The sequence below is a fragment of the Dromiciops gliroides genome, chromosome 2 (genome assembly GCF_019393635.1).
Source record: "Dromiciops gliroides isolate mDroGli1 chromosome 2, mDroGli1.pri, whole genome shotgun sequence".
Classification (NCBI taxonomy): Eukaryota; Metazoa; Chordata; class Mammalia; order Microbiotheria; family Microbiotheriidae; genus Dromiciops; species Dromiciops gliroides.
Window position 1 is genome coordinate 228,249,980 of NC_057862.1, and position 18,233 is coordinate 228,268,212.

General features: G+C 36.3%; 1 protein-coding gene across 3 annotated transcripts in view; it reads left to right on the forward strand.

Moving 5' to 3' along the window:
- The window catches only part of GTF2A1 (general transcription factor IIA subunit 1), a 42,340-nt gene that overhangs the window by 1,567 nt on the left and 22,540 nt on the right, over nt 1-18,233 (forward strand). For all 3 annotated transcript variants that reach the window (XM_043984533.1, XM_043984531.1, XM_043984534.1), the window contains exons 2-3: nt 2,007-2,108; nt 16,125-16,332. In XM_043984533.1, the coding sequence (XP_043840468.1) occupies nt 2,007-2,108; nt 16,125-16,332 (310 nt within the window). The remainder of the gene's footprint in view (nt 1-2,006; nt 2,109-16,124; nt 16,333-18,233) is intronic.

The following is an 18,233-nucleotide window of genomic DNA, read 5'->3' on the forward strand; positions in this document are numbered from 1 at the left end:
AGCTGGATGGGGCCATTTTACGTTTTAAAAAGGTTGAAAAGCACTTGTCCCATCCCCTTTAGAATCGTTAAAATGGCGAAGGGGAAACAAAATCCCGTCATACCTTCGACTAGCAAGAGGGAAAAAAATCACATTGACCCAAGGCACCCCCTTTGCCTTAAATGCTGCCTTATCCTCCCCACCCGTCCCTGTATCCTTTTATTTTTTTTGTTACTTGCAGTCACATAGGTTTGCAAAAAGCAGTCACATAAATAACCTTTGCAGTCACCAGTGCAATGTGATCCTCGATCCACCCGACTCTCCTTTATTATAAGACTAAATAACAATAAAAAATGATACCCCCCCACCCCTTCCCCAAATGCCGCAAACAAACCCTCTCTGCCCAGGACTGTACCGTGGAGACTTGGCCCCCTTGTTTGCGACTCTCAGAGAGAGATCGATCCATCATGGCTGCTGCAGCTTCCCCTGCTTTTCAGTCCCTGCTCCTTGTGGTCCTCCTCCCTTTGGCTGCCCTGTTTATATAGAGCCATTGCGCTCTCTAATATAGACTCTGCCAGGATGGGAAGGTGCTTTTCAGGCCTACGTCACCAGCTCTCCATTTAAACACCAGATCAGGCTTTAAATAGTGAGAGCTGCGGAGAGCGAGGCTGGGAGGTGCATGCTCCGGAGTGAGAAACTGATTCGTGCACAGCATAGTTTTTGTTGTGTGTGTGTGTGTGTTTTTTTTTTTTCCTATGTGGCCTCCTCTTGCACTTGAATTTTGCAGCTCGTGGGTCCACTTTATACATTGCTTGTTGACGCTGACTTGCTACAGTAACTTGTTTTTCTTTCTGCCTTTTTAAACAATAGGAGTCTGTGTTATTTCTTGATGACTTCTGTGTATTTTTTCAAAGAGAAAAATGTAAGAGAGGCTTGCCTTCCTTTTCCTACCTAGTACCTCAAGTTTTTCCAAAGTATTTAGAAGTGGGAAATAGACCAGATTTATAACTTATGTGGAAGATGTAGGACAGGCTGTGCTCAGTACTGAGTAATTTACCATTTTTGTTTACAGATGACTTTAAAAGAGATGTTTTTAAAAACCTCTGTTTATTTATTGAAAAATTTAAAATTGCAAAACATGTAAAAAACTCATACTTTTGAAATGTGGAATAGATTCTAGGTTCCTATGGTAAATCTTAAATGTAATTTGCCTTCCATACCTTTTCTTTTCATTGTGAATGAAGGGGTGCTTTGGAGTATAAACACTGAATTAAAAAAAAGTTAAGAATAACAGAATGTTGAATGGATAGATATTAACATTATCCCCTTGTTACACAAGCAGTTTCGATTTATTTTACATTGTATACAGGGTTCTAAGTGTGTAGATATGGATTTATACAATCTGTCATCACCACTATCCTTAAATTTGCAGACTATATAGGTGTCTTGCTTTATGGAATAGATGAGTGGATCAACAGTTGTGTATATAGAATTTGTGTTAATAGAATCAATTATCCATATTGTGGGAACTGATTAAGAGGAACTCTGCAATAATAGTTAACAATTACATAGCTGCATGTATTATTTCATTTGATCCTTATGACAGTCCTGTCAGATAGGAAGTATAAATATTTGGACTGTTTTATTAATGAGGAAACTAAAGTGCAGGGTTGCATTGCTAACAAGAGTTAGATGGATTCCGGGCCTGGGAGCTGGATTTAGAGACAAGATAAAGTTTTTCAAACAACACCTTTGCTACTTAGTATAACTGCAACTAGCCCTCTGTCTCTTCAATGTGTAAAAGGAGAGTTGGGCCACATGGCCTCTCCTCCCTCCTGTATTAGATTATTTGGTAATAGAAATATTCACCCTCTAATTTATCCAATTGTAAATTTTGGCATATAACATCCCAGTCTTTATGGTGATGCTTCCCAAACTAATTAGATATTTTGTAAAATGACTACAGCATTAAAATCCAGTATATCCTAAATGAGTTTGTTTTTCAAAAACTTCATTTTTCTTTTCAGCCCAAATTATATAGATCTGTAATGGAAGATGTCCTCAATGATGTCAGAGAAGTTTTTCTGGATGATGGAGTAGATGAACAAGTCCTTATGGAATTAAAAACAGTGAGTTGTCATTTGTTCAAAACATTCACCATCACACCACTACTTGCCAAACATGTTAGACAAATTTTTACATTCTTAAAGGTGATATCCAGTAAATATTAGTCATAGTCTCCCCAAATACACCTTTGATAAATTGTTTTAATTTTCTGAAGGTTAGATTGACATTAAGGTGTGTTAAGATGTTATAGTTTGAATGACATCTCGTAATTTTGATATAGGGATTTTCTGTTTTTTTAACCTAACTCCTTTCTTAGGTTTTATGAAGGTCAAGTGATAGGTTTTTCATGTCTGTTCAATTTAGTAGCTCTAAAGTGAAGATTAGGATGATGCCTGGGCAGTTTCTTAGGTTTCGATAAGTAATATTGGGATATTTTCATTCATCATTGATATGTTCCTACTAGTCAGTATAGTGATATGATACCAAATGCACTTTTTTTGGTAGTATTATCTATAACTCAATTATTCCTCAGTATTTAGCTAACTGGCGAATGATGATGTTGTAGTATGATAACATGATCATAAAACAACTATTCTATAACTGTCTTTATCTCTATATAACAGTCCAATTCAGTTAACAAATTTATTCATTGTTATGTTCAGCACATATAGATTAGGTGTTTATCCTAAGAGGTACAAACATAATTGACATTGATAACTGCCCTAGTCTGTTATGTAGCAAATGAGGAAGAGAGGCCATAATTATTTTTTTTCCCATAAGATAAATCTTATTTTTATGGAGCAGTAAAATTTGTGTGTTAGTCAGCAAGCATTTAAGTGCCTACCATGTGCTAGGAAGTGCTTGGGATTTAAAGAATGAAACAATTTCTACTTTCAAGGAACTTGTGTTCTATCAAATGAGATAATAGTAGTAAAGTGCTTAGCATGGTGTCTGCCAGAGTAAGCGCTATATAAATCTTAACTCTTACTATCAAGAAAGATGGAATGTATGCATATAAGTAGAGATAAAGTAAATATAAAGAGCATGAATGCCAATAAGTACAAGATAGTTAGGGAGGCTTCATGTGGAAGGTGGTGCTCAAGCTGCATCTTGAAAGAAGGAAAGGGATTCTGTGAGCTGGAGGTGAGAAAGGAATGTATTCCAGCAATGGGTATGGCCAATACAAAGGCATGGAGAAAGGAGATGGAAGAGCAAGAAGGTCAGCTTACCTGGATCACAGAGTGGGAGGAGGAATGAAGAGCTTTAAAAGCTAAACAAAGGTGTTTTTAATTTCTTCTAGAAGTAGTAGGGAGTTAATTGAGAGGAGAGTGATACAAGCAGATTCACCTTTAAGGAAAAACTTTGGTATCTTGTAAAAGTTGGACTCAACTAGAGTCCATGGATTTAAGGTGAGGAAACTTATAAGAAGTTAGGCTAGAAGTGATAAGGATGTAAATTTAGGTAGTGGTTCTGTAAGTAGGGAGAAAAGGTTGAGTGAGAATGATATGGTAGATAGCAAGATTGGGAAAATGATGGGGTATGTGGGGTGAGGGAGTTGACAATGCCACAGTTAGAAACTTATTTTGTATTTCTAGTTTAATTCTAGTAGTATTGTTTAAATTAAATAACAAAAATATATCAGCCAATTGACATGAGGTTAGTATAATCTATCTAGAATTAGTCATATACATACACTTTAATTTAAAATATATTCCTTCAAAAAATTTGAGAGCAACCAGAAACGCTATAAAGGTCTTACTTAGATGCCTTATCATGACAAAGAGTGGACTCTGGGCTTTGAGCGCTTTGCAGAGTACAAGTTGTCAAAGTTGGGAGGGCTTTGAATATGGGCCCAATGATAGCCTTTCTCTGAGGACCAACCTAGCTAATTATGCAAAGGCTTTTTCCACAAAAAAGATAAAATTACAAAATTGTCCACAGAACGGGGAACAGACCACTGAGAATTGTACAGTTCTTAAGTTGTCTACAAACATTAATTTAACTTGCACTACTCAGTTCAGAATTTTGTCCCATTGACCAAGGTATTGATACACTACTAGAAGAACTGAACTACAGTGATACTGATTTTATTGCTACAATGCCATAACACAAATGTAATTTACATCATTTAAATGGAAGGTAGCTCACAGGCTGTCCTCAGAGGTGAACAAAAGATTTGGCAGAGTTTGTTTGGTTAGTCCTGAACCTGAAGGCAATAGGAAATGTTACATCACTGTACACTTGTTTATCTTGCCCAGAATTTCTTCTGTGAGTAAGCAAACTATCCTGAGGATAAATTACAGCTTATACGTTGCTGCAACAGATGATTATGTAGAGAAGGTCTAGGAAGAACTTAACAAATTCCTCTAAATTAAGCCATATTAATTAATTAAGCCATTACTTGGTGATTCCAGTGTAATTCGTTCCTGATAATGGAAGCCATTTCCAAAGCAGCTGCCTATGTAGACTAATCATTATTAGTATTTCTCAAAATGATACATAACAAAAGCATATATTTCACCCAACTATATCATTTTGTTAGATCTCATTAAAATAGATGGGGACTTTGCAGTATGGAAAATTACCAAAAGTAAAGATATTGACTTGACTACCAGTTTTTTAAAGTTTGTATGATTATATAAACGATATTGAAACAATATCATAAGCAGTTCTCTTTTTCTCTTTTATGATCCATGTGGAAATGTCCATTTTCTTTAATGGTAGGTACAGAATATGAACTTTTTAAAAAAGGAATATAGGGGCAGCTAGGTGTCACAGTGGATAGGGCACCGGCCCTGGAGTCCGGAGTACATGAGTTCAAATCCGGCCTCAGACACTTAACACTTACTAGCTGTGTGACCCTGGGCAAGTCACTTAACCCCAATTGCCTCACTAAAAAAAGGGATATAGATTGCTAATAAACAACAGGAAAGAGAACAGTACTACTTAAAGTATTTTTTCTTTATCAGGGAAATATTAAAATGGCAAAACTAGAACAAACAGGTTTAGGAGAGAATTGAAGCCTTAGATAAGTATTTTGTTTTTACTTCCTTACTACTTTGAATATGTTCTAATTATGCAAAGTAGTTGTCACAGCAAGTAGGTTACAACATAATAGAACTAGTCTCATTAAGCAAACACCTGATTTTCTTGCCTAGTAGATAGTTAGAAATCAAAGTCAGTTGTCCAAAATTATAGAGGACAGTGAAAAGTGGTATTACCTTATTGAACAATGCAAAGCTGGTTGAGGGTTAAACAGATATGTACAATCAATAAACATTTATTAAGTACCTACTATATGTGAGTCAGTATACAAGAGCTTGGCTTGAGACCCAGTCAGCTAAGCCAGATCATTCTGAGAACATTTGTAGATGAAACTAGAGGAATGCTGAGAAATAAGCAGTGAAACAGAATAGATCTGCTTTCATACCTATTACTATTTCTTTTTATCAATGACAATAATGGAATATGTTTAGAATTTAATTACCTCGGTACCCAGTGTACAGTGTATTTAGCCAGGTCTCCTCTGTCCTGTAAATTATTGTTGTTTTTTTTCCTAGCCAAAGTTCAGGATTTTATATTTATACATTTTAAGTTTCATTTTAAATTTTAGCCCCCCCCCAAAAAAAAATTTAGCCCATCATTCTACTGTGATCTTTTGGATCTCATTGTTATTATTGATCTCGTTAGCTATACCTCCTATTTTTATCATTTGTATTTTTGATGAAAATGTCATTAAAAACTTTGTCAAAGCTGTGTGGGGCAGAAGGTAGACCCAAATGACATGCAGTAGACAAATTTTCCTTCAGGTTGACACCAGTGACTCAATAATCTTTTGGAACAGTTTAGCTAGCTACCAGTCTACTGTACTATTTTTATCCATTCCACATTTATCCATCTTATTCACAAGGAAATCATGTGAAATAATGTCAAATGCTTTGCCTCTTTTTTATATGAAGACAGTAACATTTCCCTGTCTGGTAACTCAGCAGAAAAAGAAATGAAATTCATTTTTTACGATTTGTTCTTGGTAAACCAATATTAGTTCCTGAGTTTTAGCACTTTATTTTGTAAATTTTCACATATTTATTAATTTTTGCCAGGTACTGAACTCAATTCATTGTTTTGTAGTTTTCAGAGTTCACTTAAGAATTGGGACAATATTTGTCCACTTCTAGATTGTAAGCACCTCTGTTTCGATAATACCAAAAATGATTGCTCTAAATTCTCTGAATTGTAGTTTGTTCATGTCAGGGAAATTGAAAATATTAAAAATAATCATGTAAAAAGGTAAAAAGAAAAAAAAAACACCAGAAGCTATAGTTTTAATATTGTTTTTCTCAATAGAGAAAGAATGATAATTTTTTTTTTTGGTGAGGCAGTTGGGGTTAAGTGACTTGCCCAGGGTCACACAGCTAGCAAGTGTTAAGTGTCCAAGATGATGGTATAGCTAGCTCAAAGAGTACTCTTAGATTAGTGGGGTTGAAGGCATAGTTCTTGATTGCTTTCCAGAATAGCTGGACTAATTCCTCCACTTGGTTTGGGTTTTTTGTTGTTGGTGGTGGTGGGGGTTTTGTTTTTTTTTTTGGTGAGGTAATTGGGGTTAAGTGACTTGCCCAGGGTCACTCAGCTAGTAAGTGTCAAGCGTCTGAGGCCGGATTTGAACTCAGGTCCTCCTGATTCCAGGGCCAGTGCTCTATCCACTTTGCCCCTGGACTAATTCCTAATGTGATTAACAGTCCATTAATGTGCTTGCTTCCCCAAAGCCCTTTGAGCAACTGTCATTTTTGTTTTTTGTCATCTTTGCCAATACTTCTTTCCTTCAAGCATGACTGGGCACAGGCAATTTCATGGCACTGTAGATAAAACATTGGGTCTGGACTCAAAAAGACCTGAGTTTAGATCCAGCCTCAGACACATCATAGTTTTGTGACCCTGGGCAAGTCACTTAACCGCTGTTTGCCTTGGTTTCCTCAACTATAAAAAATGGGGATAATAATAGCACCTACTCTGAAGGGCTGTTGTGAGGATCAAATGAGATATTAGTTGTAAAGCACTTGGTACAGTGCATGGCATATAGTGGGCACTATAAAATGTTTATTCCTCCCCCCACCCCTTTCCTTTGTTTTCTTGCCCTATACATAGTATAAATGTTCTTGTCCCTTTTTTAGTGCCAGCTTTCTAGCACCTCTTGGCTCCATTATTCTTTATTATTCACAATAACTTTCTCTGATTTTGAACTTTACCTAAATGTTGTTAATCTGTTTTCTTTCCTATGCCTACAGAAACAAGATAATATCAAATTCAGGGAGATGTAGGTTTTGTTTTTAGAAAGCATGGGGGGTGGGGGAAGCATGTGATAGACTCTTTTGGTACTTTTTTCAGAGATTAATTCTGGAATTAATTTAGAAAACTGAATGATCTGTTTTTTTACCAAAGTGAATTGGAAATCAATGTGAAATTGGAGGAGAGAGTGGGGAATAAAATAATCTTTAGTCATGGCCATATTTGGACACTTTTTGCCATGCTATATTAATGCTACTATCAGTACCCAAACCAAACCTTTAACTTTCATTTAAATAATAAGCTTATATATTATTTGTATGAAATTCAGATTTTGAAAAATTAGCCAGCAAATAAACATAAAAACATTTACCTTCTAAGGATAAAAAAGCTCTAACAGGAACTAATTAGGCCATCATTCCTTTCTGTAAAAAACACTCTGGTCCCTATTGATCTCTTATTGCTAGAGGGAATCCCCTTCCTCCAGGGATACCCCTTTTCTACTTATGTGTGTGACCTTTCTGGGCCTCAGTATTTTCTTAATTTGTGAAATGAGAAGGTAGAATGAGATAACATCTAAGGATTTTTCAGCTTTAAATCCTGTGATCATAGAACTGGAAATTTCTCAGAGAAAAAAATACTATAAATGCCAATGATAGCAGCTTCAATTTTCTATCGTTCTTTACAATTTAAAAAAAATAAGCCTGCAACAAGTAGTTGCACTTTCATATTTCAATAGAATTTGGATTTCATTGATGTGGGGCACCTCCTTTTATCTCAAGTTCATTTTGTTGCTTCTCCATTCTTTCTCATTTGATGCTATAGTTTTACCCATATCTTCCTATAAAACTTTCATACTGGATCTGCCAATCATACTAGAGTACAGGAGTAGAAATTGTTATATGGTTCTCTATTTGATTGTTCTTCTTAGACTTGTCTTGAGTGACATCTTTTGTGTTCTTTTTCTCAGCTAGCTCTCAGCCTGAAATCAGAGAAGTCAGGAATTCAAATCCAGCTTCAGACACTTGCTAGCTGTATGGCCAAGTTACTTAGCTTCTGTGTGCCTCAGTTTCCTTAACTGAAAAGATAACAATAGTACCTACCTCTTAGGATGGTTGTGAGGATTAAATGAGATAATATTTCTGATACTTTTACCACAGTGCCTTGTACATACATATTAAGTACTTAATAAATGCTTGGTCTCTACCCTTTCCCCTTCTCACGTGCAAGTCATTGTTAATGGTAAGTTTAAGCAATCTAAAGCATACTAAATTTCTTTCTGTTATCCTTTTGAGTTATCTGCTGTGTTGATTTCTCTGATGTGATGGTAATCCATGTTATGTAGCATCACTCAGTAAATATTGCTGTTTTTGTGGAAGGGGTCTGAAAACGTTGTGAAGTTTCCCAAATATATTCCAATTACTTAGTTTAGGCGTGTGTGTGTGTGTGTGTGTGTGTGTGTGTGTGTGTGTGTGTGTGTGTGTGTGTACACACGTATGTACACCAATGGACTAACTCAATTGGTTGTCTATTGAGGTACATTTCACATACACATATCCAAAACCTAATAGTTACTTAATAAATGTAATACCGATGAGTTCTTTTGGCATTTGGTTGTCCTTCTGTCTAATTTCTTCCTTGATGTTGATTTTCAGTAAATTCAAAAGGTTATTTTGTTGCATTTCTCATGGACTTTTTTTTTTCTCCTTGGTTTTTTTTTTTTGGTAGGGCAGTGAGGGTTAAGTGACTTGCCCAAGGTCACACAGCTAGTAAGTGTCAAGTGTCTGAGGCTGGATTTGAACCCAGGTCCTCCTGAATCCAAGGCCAGTGCTTTATCCACTGCGCCACCTAGCTGCCCTACTCATGGACTTTTTTATCTTAAAATGTGTATAAGTACAAAAAGGTATAATGAGACAGGTTATCTGAAGAAGAATGTTTCTGGTAGTAGCCTTGAAGCTTAACATGAGTCAGTAATGTGATAAAGCAACCAAAAAAGCCGGTGTCATTTTAGATGGCATTGAAAGGCCTAGCATTCATGATTTGAAGATTGATAGTACTCTGGTGTTCTGTCCTGGTTAGATCACATTTATTTTTATTTATTTAGATCACATTTATAATACTATATTCTGTTTTGGGCATCACATTTGGGAAGGATATTGATATATTAGAGAATATCCAGATAGGAGTGGCCAGAATAGTGAAGGATCATGTCATCTGGGGATATTTTGAAGCAACTGAGGATGCAAGAAGACTTGGCAAGAAATGACAGCTGTCCTTTCTATGATATTTATAGAAAATTTCTTGTTGGAGAAGAGGGACTTTAAGGCTCTGTTTCTGTTCCACCTAGTTAATATTTATCAATAACACACATAGGGCTTTTATAGTTTCTGACTGAAGAAATGCTCTGATGTTAAAATTGACAAAAGCCTCTTCCCTTCTGATGACAGTCTTGTGAATTCTCTCCACCCCTCTTCAGAATAATGTTTATAAATGTAGAAAAATGTATAGGGAGCATCTAGGTGGTGCAGTGGATAAAGCACCAGCCCTGGATTCAGGAGGACATGAGTTCAAATCTGGCCTCAAACACTTAACACTTCCTAGCTGTGTGACCCTGGGCAAGTCACTTAATCCTCATTGCCCCACAAAAAAAGAAAAGAAAGAAAAGAAAATATATAGAAGTACAAAGGAAGCCAATTATATTGAAATACAGTTATCAGTTTTTTGGATCCATGATCCAAGCTCATGGTTCCCAGGTTAAGAATGGGTGATCTAGACTCAAAAAGGTTTTATAGAGATAGGAAGGTGATAGGCACGTGGGCTCATCTGATGTTATTCCCTAGTTTGCCTTATCTTCTCAGTGAAAATAATTAGGATGATTTAATCCATTGTTTTTTAGAATTTGCTTTTTGGATTTACTGCCTCCAGAACGAAACCTAGTTCTGCATGTATTTGGGTGAATCCAGCCACTCTTCATTTCTTTTATTTGCACTGTTGGAGAAACTGAGCCATTCTTGTATTAATTTTCAGTTTCTTTCCTGGTTTTATAATAAGAATATTAATGTGGATGAGGTTTAATTTCCCTGATAGTCTATTTTCTCATTGGTGATTTAACAAAGGTCACATGTTTAAGAATACTAACATTTTAAAATTTTGGTAAATGATCTTAAAATTATGATTATTAATATTCATCCCATTTTTCTCCCACTGTACTATAATCTCTCTGAAAACAAAAGTGGATGGCACATAAGATGGTAGAATATTTTCTATATTTATTAGAATGATCGTTTACTGTGGGCACAAACTATGGTGAACCTTGGTATAGTTAGCCAGACTGGCCCTTGGCAAATGCATTTTGTAGTAACAAAGGAAAAAGCTTTTCTAGCTCTGTAGAACCAGCAGACCTGGATGCTGCTGATAGATAACTTCAAGATCCTGCAGTCCACACCTCCGGTCCTGTGATGAATCCTCTTAATCTGTCTTTTATGGAGGACAAGCACTATTACCCTCATTTCATAGGTGAAGGAAACAACACTCACCAGGGGTAAAGTGACTTTGCCAAAATGACACTGCTAGTAAAGCCTCACAGCTATAGAGTTTAGCTCATTGGATCCAAGTCTAATACTATTTCACCTGCTCCATACTGCCTCCTTATGTAGTTAAATATAGTAGTACATTAGTCTACAATCCATACTTGCAGATGACAAAGACTTTTATTGGCTGGCCTTAAAATTAACTACCCATTGTAACATTGTTCATATAAGGCCAAGTACCCTCAAGACTAAACTAGATCCAAAATTAGAGATGAATTGTATCTAGCTTTTTACATATTCCTTAGTCATTAAGTTTATAGTGATAGATATTACCTTATGCTAAATGTTCAAAGATTTAGGTTATCTTGCATTAATAAAAATATGTGTATTGGTAATTTCTTTCTTTTTTTCCTTTTTTTTTTTTTACGGGGCAATGGGGTTAAGTGGTTAAGTGACTTGCCCAGGGTCACACAGCTAGTAAGTGTCAATTGTCTGAGGCCGGATTTGAACTCAGGAACTCCTGAATCCAGGGCTGGTGCTTTATCCACTGCGCCACCTAGCCGCCCCTATTGGTAATTTCTTGATGTATCTGTAGCAGTTGAAAAATTTGCACATTAAAAGTTCGTTACTTTGGGTAGTTTTTGCAGATAATTTATTCTTAAATGAGGAAGTGCTGCTTATTACTTAAATGCTTATTTGTCCTGAGCTAAGCACTGAGGATACAAATGCTAGAAAGTAAAGGTAACGCCTGCTTTGGAGGAGCTTAACAATGTTAGTCTGGGGGGGGGGGGCGGTGTGTGGAGGGGTGGAGAGAACAATACCTACAGGAGAGTCAAGGAAAAGATAGGGTTTGGAAATGATTGCTAAGAAGTAGAGACTTGTTTCTGGGTAAGATAAAGTAAACTATAATATTATTAATGATTATTGATTGGAAATTTTTTAAAAAATAAAGTAAGTGAAAAATAAAATGAGAAAACATTTATTCTAAGTGTTTACTGTGTACCAGACATTGTGTTAAGCACTGAGGATACAAAAAGCAAGATGGTTCCTAGTCTCAAGGAATTTGTATTCTAAAAGGGAAGGCAACACCTACATGAGCTGTGGCCTGGGAGAGAAATGTTTTAAGGCAAGTTTGAAGGATTGAAAATGGAGCCATTGAGGCATTAATTGACACATGTTCTTCCCCTTTCCTCCAATGGCAATTTTGATTGTATTACGATTCTCAGAGCAAGAGGTAGGAATTGGAAGTGGGGGTGTTGACAGTATGACATGAAGATGCACTACTAGCAGCCTTGTAATGGATCTGGGTTGGGCTATAAATGATGACTTACCAATCAGAAACTCAGAGCCCCAGGGCAGTAGGTAGAAGTAGCTTTATGTGAAGTCAAGACTAGAACAAAGGACATGGCATAAAAATGGTTGAGGAGCAAAAAGGGAGAGGGATTTAACCCCAAAATTACTCACAGTGATCAAATTGGATTTATTCCAAGCATAGGACAACATTAGGAAAACAATAAAATATCATCATGTTAACAATAAAACCTTCTAATACTACATGATTTTGCCAGGAGATGGAGGGAAAAACCCTTTGACAAAATACAAAACTCATTTAATTTAAAAGCCCTACAGAGGTTAGACATAGACCTTTTAATATGATAACAAAAAGACAGCATTCTACTTAGTGGGGAAACACTAGATGCTTTCTTAATAAACAGAGAAATAGAGTCTCCACTCCAGACATTTATAGAAATGCCAGCAATAAGACAAGAAAAAGAAATTAAAAGCATAAAGAGGAGGCAAAATTATTCCTCTTTGAAATTAATAGTTTTCAACCATCCAGAGCAGAGCTATGACCTAGGAAGGAAAACAGGCCCTTATTATAGTATTGTCTTAGCTCTTGCTGTTGACTTCCCCCTCATTCTGCATAGGTGTTGTTTAAACCTCTTCTTTATTTTCCTGGTTCTTTAATATCGCTCAGACCTCATTGTAGCAGAAGATGTGACACTCTCTTTCACCCAAAGGGTTGAGGTTGTCCAACGTGAGCACCTTCAGTTACATCCCCTTGTTTCTCAGAATTTCTCAATTTCTTTTTTTAAAAAGTATTTTATTATTTTCCAGTTACATATAAGGATAGTTTTTAACATTTGTTTTCACGGGAATTTTTTTTTTTTTGGTGAGGCAATTGGGGTTAAGTGACTTGCTCAGGGTCACACAGCTAGGAAGTGTTAAGTGTCTGAGGTTGGATTTGAATTCAGGTCCTCCTGAATCCAGGGCTGGTGCTTTATCCCCTGCGCCATCTAGCTGCCCCCGTTTTCACAGGATTTTTAGTTCCAAATTTTTTTCTCCCACCCTCTGTCCTCTCCAAGATGGAAAGCAGTCTGATACAGATTGTATATGTACAATCACATTAAACATATTTCTACATTAGTCATCTTGTGAAAGAAGAATCAGAGCACAAGGGAGAAACCTCAAAAAAGAAAGAAAAAAAAAACAGTGCAAAAATAGAAATAGTATGGTTCAATCTGCATTCTTTTTTCTGGATGCTGAGAACATTTTCTTTTTCTTTTTTTTATTAAAGTATTTTATTTTTTTCCAGTTACATGTAAAGATAGTTTTCAACTTTTGTTTATACAAGCTTTCCAATTTCAGATTTTTCTCCCTCCCCTCCCCGCCCCCCCCCCACAGCAGGCAATCTGATAAAGGGTTTTTATATATATATATGCGTGTGTGTGTATGTATGTATGTATATATACATATAATAACATTAAACATATTTCTGCATTAGTCATGCTATAAGAGAAAAATCAGAGCAATGAGGAAAAACCTCAAAATAGAAAAACAACAGCACCAAAACCAAAAAAAATAGTATGGTTCAATCAGCATCTATACTGCACAGTTCTCTTTTTTGAGAACATTTTCTATCATGAGTTCTTTGAAACTGTTTTGGATCATTGCACTGCTGAGAAGAGCCAAGTCTATCCCCATTGTACATCACACAATATTGCTGTTACTGTGTACAGTGTTCTCCTGGTTCTGCTCCTTTCAGTCAGCATCAGTTCATGTAAGTCCTTCCAGGTTTCTCTGAACTCCTGCTCATCGTTTGTTACAGCACAATAGTATTTCATTACATTCATATATCACAACTTGTTTAACCATTCCCCAATTGATGGGCATTTCCTCAATTTCTAATTCTTTGCCATCACAAAGAAGCTGCTATAAATATTTTTGTACATGTGGGTCCTTTTCCCTTTTCTATGGTCTCTTTGGGATACAGACTAGCATTGGTACCACTGGGTCAACAGTCCCATAGCCCTTTTGGCATGGTTCCAAATTGCTCTCCAGAATGGTTGGATCAGTTCACAGCTCCACCAACAATGCATTAGTGTTCAAATTTTTCCACAGCTCCAACATTTATTATTTTCCTTTTTTGTCATATTAGCCAATCTGATAGGTGTGAGGTGGTATCTCAGAGTTGTTTTAATTTGTATTTCTCTAATCAATAGTGATTTAGAGCATTTTTCCATATGGCGATAGCTTTGACTTCTTCATCAGAAAACTGCCTGTTCATATCCTTTGACTATTTCTCAATTAGGGAATATAATTTTTCAATTTCATATCCTCTTTTTTCTCCTTTACTTAGGTCACCAAAAAGATGCCTTGATTCCTTACTAGGATTAATATTTGTGTGTATTCTTGATCTCGTTTTTCCTCTCACCATTTACAGAACTTTGTACTAGCAATTCCTTTCTATGTATCTTCAATATTTTCCTTTCCACTGATTCCTTCTTAAATTCCTTGTTTCCTAATTCCTAAAGGGGCAAGGGGGCAACCTTCTTTGACTTTTTTACTCTATTCTGGGTATTTGCCTATCTCTTTGCACTTCATTGCTAATAGCAAATAGATCAGTTTGGCTAGAACCAAACCAAAGCATATGAGAAGAAATTGTATGTAATCATATGACTAGAAAGTCTGGAGGTGGTTTGTTAAAACTTTTAAATGTCAGGCACAGAGGACTTATTCTAAAGAAAGGGGATACTCGGGGCACCTAGATGGGACAGTGGATAAAGCACCAGCCCTGGAGTCAGGAGTGCCTGAGTTCAAATGTGGCCTCAGACACTTGACACTTACTAGCTGTGTGACCCTGGGCCGGTCACTTAACCCCAATTGCCTCAGTTAAAAAAAAAAAATAAAAGAAAGGGGATACTCATGCTTCTTGAACAGGAGAGTGACATGGTCAGACCTATGCTTTAAAAATATCATTTTGGCAGCCATATAGAGGATAGATTGAAGAGGAGAAAAACTAGATTAGAGGAGAATGGGGAAGATACTATTCTGCTAGGCCAGGCAAAGTCTGGACCCAGATGTGGAAGGTAGAGGGGTGGTATATCAGAAACCTAGGTGACTGGAATAATGTTGAGTCTCACTGCAAATAGAGGAAGGAGGTTAAGTGGAAAGATGGTTGTTTTGTGGAATTTGAGTAAAAATATGTGATGCTTTGTCAATCTTGTAATCTGTGTACTTGCTCTCTTTGTTTTTCCATTCTTCTGTATTCTCCTTCCTCTGGGCGTCCTGTAGTAGTCATTTGTTGCTGTCTTACCTTTTTTACTAGAGGGTAGGGACTATATCTCCTCTAAATTTTCTTTCTCACCAAATCACCTAAAATAGTATTTTTTTGTACCTACCAAAATCAGAAAAATGAAAGCTTAAACTCAAGGGCATAACTGTATTGTAGCATAATATAACTGATAGAATCGTTACTCTGTAGCATCATGAGGTTTTATTATATATTAAACATTGTATTTAAGGAGTAAGTAAATTATGCAGATTTATTTTTAAGTTTTTTTGTATTAAAATTAAAGCATGTTGGTACTTAAGAGGGAAAAATTTCAGTTACTTACATAATGACCCTTCCTTTCCCAATAATGCTGAATAAACGGGGCATCAGCCTTTAATAATTAAGTTGAAGATTTTTAGGAGTGACCAAAAAAATTACTAGTATGCCATAAGGTAGAAAAAATAAGATATCTCTTTAGTCATTAATAATAAAGTCACAAATTTAAAACTCTGGAAGGAACTTTGGAGTCCATTGAGCTTAACCCATTTCTTTTACAGATGAGTTTCTCTTTTATCTCCATTTATTTAAAGAGTGTAAATTTGTAGTGTGACTTTTTTTACTGTCAGAATTGACAACATACCATATAAGCACAGAATATTTGCTTTTTAAAATTTCTACCTGGGTACATTTAGCCTTTTTTTTTCCTTTAGTTATGGGAGAATAAGTTGATGCAGTCTAAGGCAGTAGATGGATTTCATTCAGAAGAGCAATATTTAATACAAGTGCAACAGCAACAACAGCAGCAACAGCAGCAGCAACAGCATCACCATCATCACCACCATCAGCAAGCACAACCCCAACAGACTGTGCAGCAGCAATCCCAAACGCAACAGGTCCTTATCCCTGCATCACAGCAAGGTTTGTATGAAGTTGGTTTCAGGCTTTTAGATGACATCTTTTTTTTTTCCTCTTGTAGGAGAAATTAAATCTGAAAGAGTTAAACCAATCATGGTTAAATGGTGCTTAGTGAGACTAAAAAGTGGCATAAAATATTAATGTTGGCTGATGTCCCAGTTTCTTTTGGTTCAGTTATGTGCATATTCATTTACTCCTCCAAGATTAGTCCAACTTAGTAGCTATTATCATAATGCCTTGCACTTAGTGGGTACTTAAATATTTGTTGAATCTAATTAATGCTTAGTGTCTTTCAATAGGATCAAGATTTAGAGGTCGAAAGGACCTTAAAGATAATCTATTATTACCAAAGATAATCTTTATTAGTCCAGCCCCTTCGTTTTATAGAGGGGGAAACTGAAGCCCAGGAAAGTTCATGTGACTTGATAAAGGTCATGTAGCCAGTTCATAACAGAACTGGGATTCAAGCCTATATCTTCTGATTTGAAACCATGACAGGTAAAATCTGAAATAACTCAAGCTACAAAGGTTCAAGTTCCTGAGCATATAGATTTATTAAATCATTGTATGCCAATTGCATAACAAATTGGGACCAGGCCTCCTTCAGTTTGGCACTGGAATATTTTTATGCATTAATAGAAAATAATAAGATATAAACCAGGATATAAGGTTAGGTAATCTGATTTCTAATTGGGGGAATGATTAGGCACTTTTCAAGTTGGGAAGCGGGACAGTAAATAGGTAAAATTCCCAGAAATTTAAAAAAAAAAAGATGTCCCCATACTTCCCTAGTGTCTGTATTCAATTAAAAGAATACGGAAGCGGGGCAGCTAGGTGGTGCAGTGGATAAAGCACTGGCCCTGGATTCAGGAGTACCCGAGTTCAAATCCGGCCTCAGACACTTAACACTTACTAGCTGTGTGACCCCGGGCAAGTCATTTACCCCCCATTGCCCTGCAAAAAAAAAAAAAGAAAGAAAAGAATAAGGAAGCAGTAACTGACAACCGTGCAGCCAGTTTTCAGATAAAGTATGGGTTGCTTGAGATGTATAATTGTGAGAAAATTCCTTTCATTAGTCTTTCGATCTGACCATGTTTCTGGTCAGTATTACCTAAATCTTCAGTTAACACTAAACAATAGGTAGAGGTGAGGTGGTCCAGTTTCCCAGCCACATAGGGCTTGATTCAGACAATGCAATGAAGTTTTCTCACAATTCCCATAATTAAATAAAATGTTCTCACAAGACAGAAAGTGGACTAGACCCATAATTGAATAGAAAAGGGAACTAGGCAAACTCCAGAATTTAATCATAAGACAGACAGTGTGGTTCACTCAATTCCCACAATGCCCACAAAACTCAATGCTTGTTCCATTACACTATGCTCTTTTTTTTTTTGGGTGGGGCAATGAGGGTTAAGTGACTTGCCCAGGGTCACACAGCTAGTATGTGTCAAGTGTCTGAGGCTAGATTTAAACTCAGGTCCTCCTGAATCTAGGGCCAGTGCGCCACCTAGCTGCCCCCTACACTATGTTCTTAACTTCCTATGTAAATAACAAATTATTATTTCACATTTGAAGTACCCTCTGTGCCCAATCTAAGACAAAAGCACTTTTAATTTTTCCTTGGAGAAAGATTTGTCTTATTACTTGGGTATGTCAGTTACCTCTGACAAGTCAATTAACCTCTGGCCTTTCTTTTCCTCATTTGGAAAGTGAGTAGGTTGGACTAGATGATTAATAAATTACATTTTGGCTTTGAGAATTTTGATTCTAATCATTTGACAGTGTGACTGAGAAGTTTATTTTCTTTTGCAAAGTGTCTATCATTTGAATAATCACTTATGAATTTCTTTTATGAGTTCAATTATTTACTAGTATTTGATTTCAATAAGGTGGGCTGAATT